Source organism: Rhipicephalus sanguineus, chromosome 6 (genome assembly GCF_013339695.2).
Source record: "Rhipicephalus sanguineus isolate Rsan-2018 chromosome 6, BIME_Rsan_1.4, whole genome shotgun sequence".
Classification (NCBI taxonomy): Eukaryota; Metazoa; Arthropoda; class Arachnida; order Ixodida; family Ixodidae; genus Rhipicephalus; species Rhipicephalus sanguineus.
In genome coordinates this window covers 118,163,979-118,169,712 of record NC_051181.1, presented here as the reverse complement: position 1 = coordinate 118,169,712, position 5,734 = coordinate 118,163,979, and the positions used below count along the sequence as shown (strand labels likewise).

At 49.2% G+C, this 5,734-nt stretch overlaps 1 protein-coding gene across 1 annotated transcript; it reads right to left on the bottom strand.

Annotated features, from left to right (window-relative positions):
• Nucleotides 1-3,362: 3,362 nt before the first annotated feature.
• Nucleotides 3,363-5,038, bottom strand: LOC119396252 (elongation of very long chain fatty acids protein 4). The gene has a single exon (XM_037663376.2). The coding sequence runs from the start codon at nt 4,821-4,823 to the stop codon at nt 3,960-3,962; it is 864 nt and encodes a 287-aa protein (XP_037519304.1). The 5' UTR covers nt 4,824-5,038; the 3' UTR covers nt 3,363-3,959.
• Nucleotides 5,039-5,734: the final 696 nt, after the last annotated feature.

Below are 5,734 nucleotides of genomic sequence, written 5' to 3'. Positions count from 1 at the left end.
GGGAGACGCTAAATTTTCTCAAAAAGTTTTAATATAGGCTGTTGGAAATTGCGCGCGGCGCGGACAGAGACACGAGGAATAAGTTGTAGTGGAGGAACTGTTTAGGACAGTATCGCACTGAGCGGCAATAAATGCTGCAGAAGAATTTTACCACGTAGGCCCTTGCCATTCACTTATGTATATTTAGACTTGTAACCAAATGATGTCTCTGCGGTAGGAAATTATTTCGACCAGGCAATGGACGATTTACAAAAATCTACGAGACGGCTTTCTTGCAAGGCTGTTTCTTTTTTTTTTCTTTTTTCTAACCAAGCACTCTCGTTGACAGACTGCTTTTATCGCTGGTTGTGCGTTTGCCACTCCCAGTTTCAGTTAGAATGCGTCCCCCGAACGACAGGTAACTCGATGCGTAGGCTGAGAGGCAGCGATGAGGCGTGTCAATGTCGTAGTAATTTATGAAAAGTATTGATGGTGTTCGCGTATCTTCACAGGAATTAGGGGCGGCAAAAGTACAACGAGTAACAAAAGCAGTCTGAACGACAGTGTTTGGTTGAAAAAAAAAAGTTGCGCCAAAGCCGTTTACGGATTTCTACAAATCGTCCACCTAGACTGTGCTCTCTAAAGCAAATTATCGCGGAGTCTTTCGACATCCGACGTTTACAATTATAGTCACCCATAATTTCCTACTTAATCGTTTTAAGGTCGACGTCACTGTGCGAGAAATGAAACCGGATCACGCGACCTAATCGTACGCATGAGCGGGCATTCGCGAAGCCTGCGTCGTCCGCCTTCGGTAAAGAGGCCGTAATTCAAGAGTATAGCAGATCAGACGAGAACAACACTTTTCTCACCTGTCCTAGTGAAAGGCGGTTCGCAAAACTTTTTGCCGTTGGTGCTAAGACCTTTGTTCTAAGCCTGGATATAGCGCTGCGCGGTACCGTAAGCATTCAAATAATCATATTACGCCGTGGAGGCATCCTGCGCTGAAGCCGTCCCGCGCTTGTTCTTGAAGGCGCAGTGCGGCGCAGCGTCAACCTGGCGAGCAGAATAACCGAAATCAGAGAGGGGAGAGAGAGAGAGAGAGAGAAACGAAGAGGAAAGGCAGGGAGGTTAACCAAGCTTTGGCTCGGTTGGCTACCCTACACTTGGGGTGGGGGAGAGGGGGAATACTGGAAAGGAAAAGGTAGAGAAGAAAGAAGAAGAGTAAGAAAGAGATGGATGAACAGTCGGTTTGAAACTACACGACACGAACTCGCGCTGTTATATAGTTCACAGGCGCTCGTGAAGTACGGTGGTCCTCAAGAAGCACAAGAGGGCTTTCGTGGCCTTGCGCATATGCGAGACCGTAGGCCAAGGTCTCAGGATCTTCTTTTCTGTCAGTGGTCTTTAATCCAGGTGACGGAGCTTGGCTTCCATGCTAGGTAGCGATAGATGTGAGGATGATACTTTCAATCTCTTATCCAGAGATCTGCAAATACTGATTGTGCTGTGATCATGAGACATGGTCGTGCTTGAGCACAGGAGAGCGAAGAACGTTAGGCTTGGCCTTCAAGCTCGGCAGTGATGGACGTGTCGCACTTAAAAGGGGTAATGAAGCATGGACGCGTCTCTTTACCGTTTAAAGGTTTCGTGTTCATGGTGGTCCCAGCGGCTGGTGTTGGTGTTAGCGGCACTGGCGTGATAATTGAACCATACCTTTCCATACCGTTACGTCACAGTAAAGAGCGGCCGTAATTGGACGCGCATATTACAGATGAACAGCGGTACAGTTTACTTTTTATTCTTCAGCTGTCATCGACTATAGGTAGACTGCCTATGTGCGGGTCAGCATGGGTTGTAAACCGCCGGCGGTAATCATACGCATACATTCGCCTGTTTTCTAAAGTCCGTTACATCACATAAAAAGCATCGATTTTCAGGCTGCGAATGCGCTCGCAGCGAAAAAAAGGGCTGTTCGCTCTCGCCGCAGCGGTCAGCAGCGAGCGACCAACATGTTGGGAATTTTTCGCTCTTTTCGCAGCGGCGGAGCGATTTTTGCGGTCGGGACCCGTCGAAATAGCGCCGCTCAGGCCAAGCCGTGAAAATTGCGTCGACGTGTTTGTTTTAGCGATGGTCGTTGTTGCGCACTTTAAAATTAATTTAGAGTGGAAAGTGTTCTTAAATGACAACACGCATGCTCTTCGCTCCGTTCGTGAGAACTTAATATCATAACGCACAGATTGTTACATTACTTTTGAAAAATTGTCTAGTGTGTGCCGCAAAGAACGGCAGCAAGCAACGTTGCTCGCCGCGCCAGTCGCAGAGCGAAAATCACAGACCATTCGCAGCCCATGTGAAACGAAACCGCCATTAGCGGTGGTTGCGAACAAAGCGAATGCAGCGAACGGATCGATCTTTGTCGCTGCAATCGCGGCATGTGAAACAGCCTTAAAGGTGATCGCGGGACCTCCGAGCGAAATTTCTTAACCTCCCCCTTCCGGTGATGCATGGAAGAGATAAAAACTATCACCTTGTTCGCTTTCGCTTTCAGTCATGATTTTCAGGCGAAAAAGAGTATTAACAATTCTTGGCTCCATTTAGCTTTTCATACAAATGGCGACTACTTCTTGCGCGAAATTTCTTGGACAGAGCTATAGCTGGAGCTTGGTTAGAGTACCAACTAGCTCGAACCCACACCTTGTTTAGATAAAAATGGCCGCTTTGAGATAGCGAAAGTGACGAGCAGTGCGCTCGCGCAAAACCGACAACAATATAAAATAAAGCATACGTGGCTGTGCGTATAGCCGCATCTTTTTCGCGTATGATAGGCTATGTTTCTCAGCCTCGATGGTTTAGTTTGCAATCGGTATAGAGCAGGACAATTGTTCCAAGTTGCACGAAAAGAATTGCCTTTAACGAAGAAGCAAACAAAATGGGAGTAAATGTTATATTGCGGGAGGGATGGCAGCACAAGAGAACAGCCAAAGAGGATGAGAACATCACCTGGTCTCAGTGTTGCTTCACCAGAACATGCTCGAGAGGGGCGTTTCCCGAAAACTTCGTCGGCGCTGCCCGTGATTATCTTTCAAAAAGTTTGCTGCCGTGTAGCGCAAGAATGTTTCCCCCGTGAGCGCACGTGCTTTGTGGGCACACGTGGGGCCAGTTACTTTCCGGAATGTGTAGAACTTTGTCCTCAACGAATACACTGTTGGGCAAGTGACTGCAGATGCTGGCATATATAGGCAAGTCAGCGGCTGGTAAGTGATTTCTAACTTCTCGCCAACGAAAACCATTCGGACACCCCCAAGCGGGCGCCAACAGACGCCGAACAACAAGGGAACTAGCGCTCGTACGAAATAAGAAATGTAAAAACATATAAAAGTGACGGTGACTTGTTTTATTACAGATATATACATACGAACATGTAATATATGTAATGTTTGCGCAAACATGTTCCCGTAGCAGCCCGCCAAAAGTGGCTTTGTTTTTCGCAGACATGTGCAAAACAAGCTTAAATACAGCAACGAAATGCGCCATCGATATTGTCCGGTCTGTCGTAATGAACGTGAAATTACTTCAAGAAAGAGCCGCTGCTAAAAATGCGATTTTTCACAATGATGGAGAGGCGCTTTTCTTCATAGTCATCGTCTGTTACGCATTCGCGTAGCTTGAACTTTTACAAAGGAGCGCAGGCGACGCCCTTGTTCCCGTTAATTACTTGCTGTAATGTTAAAATAACGAAATGAAACACTTCACGTGTTCGTCGCTTGCACTAGGTGACGAATGTTCGCAAATTATCTCCCGTGCTGACAGATTCGTATAAATAAACCGTCAAAGTATATCGCGCCAATATGTGCATAAATATGAGTATAAAATACGCTTGGCTGCCCCCAATGCGCAGGCGCCTCGTTAAAAATGCACGACACAAAAGTTCACTGAACAGTTCGTACCTCAATGAAAGGTCACTTGCTTCTAAAATCTCATTCAGTCTTACGCGCCTTCGCCGCGTCCGAAACTCCGCTGCTTCGCGACTTGTAGGTCTTCAAGTAGAAGTTGACGAACAGTGCTATGCCGAAGCACAGTTGCAGAATCTCGATGATGCAGAAGGCGCTCGGATAGCCGCAGTCGTAGAAGAGTGGAATCTGCATGTGCATCACGACGCATATCATCTGGACGATCTGGATGGTGGTGAGGTACCGCTTCCACCAAAGGTGCTTGCGAACCTCGGGTCCCAGCGCGGCCAGAAAGTAGTAGGCGTACATGATCACGTGGACGGACGCGTTCACGCACACACCCAGGATTACTTGACCGTCGTGACCGAAGTTCATCCAAATCCAGCAGTCGAAGACGACCAGGAAGTGGTGGACGACGTGCAAGAAAGTGACGTGCGAGTTCTTCTTGCGAAGCACGAAGAATATGGTGTCCAGGAAGTCCCCTATCCGGACGAACGCGTACCACCACGCAGTCTTCAGGAGGGTCATCGTGTTCTCGTCAACTGCCGAGTAGTCGATTCCCTGGCAGAAGAAGCTGTAGCCGCCGTCTATGTACGAGTGCTTGAGGAACTTGGCCACGAAGAGCGCGTTGGCCACGACCATGAACAGGTTGTAGAGCAGGATGGGGACCTTGAGCTCGAACGCGGGCCTGTTCTTCATCCAACGGGGCCCGCCGATTTTGACGAAGTAGACGTAGGTGGCCAGTAGTGGGAACATAAACCGGGCGTCCGTTATGCCGCCCCACTCTTTGACCCGGGGATCCCTCTGAGACCATAGCCTCTCGAAGAAGCTTACCCCGGCTGGCCACGACGAAGGAGCCAGAAGTGAGTCATTCATGATGTCGGACGTCATGGCTGTACACTCGGGAACCACACCGTCTCCGTCCGTCTATATCTCGCCGTCCGTTGCACTCTGTGTAAGTAGCAGACCACCGCTCACTATTACGACGAGTATTGTGGTGACGCGCTGCGGCTCCTTTTCCTTTCCTTAAGCTAAGAGACGGGAACACTCTCTCGTTTCCGCAAGATCAGATTTGCTACTTTCGCCGCGAAGGTTACGCACCGTGTGCTCAGCACCCTTTCCACGCCAATGTATACGCTGCGCAACCCGGGGGGCGTGTGGTACATACACTCCTCACACTCAGCTCGGTGACCACCCTCGCCCCTTGCATATCCCATCAGCTATAGCGCGCTCCTGAAACACAGATAGCGGCGTTTCGCGTCATAAGCCGCGGCAGAGGGAAGCAACTGTCAACCGGGTTGCGCGATCGACATGCCGCGGAAAGCAAGTCTTTCTTGGCTCAGCCCCAGACGCGGAAACGCGTTCTTTTTTTCTTCCTAATCTCAATTTCCCACGGTGGGCGACCGTGTTCATCTCCATGAAAGAGAGCTTTAATGGGCCGGCGTGTACGTAAAACGAAACGAGTTTGTGACACCGTCACACCTGGAAGCACACGTCTGACGATTCGTTTCTGGTGAGTCCGCATCTGATGACAACCCCGAACAAAGATGGTCGGGAACTCTAGACGCGCCCTAACGATTAAGGGCACGCGAAACAGAGGTGTATACAGGAAGCTAACTAAGCACCTCCATGTGGTTTTTGTTTTGTGTCTGCGGGAATATCAAAACTGTAATAGTAATGGGGGCGTTGACCCGCATTCGGTGATTATGAAAGGCCGTTCGAGCCACGCCATGATATGGTACGTTGGGCAACGAGTTAGGTTAAGAGGCAGAGTCGCGAGCAGCGCGTTTACCTACTTATCG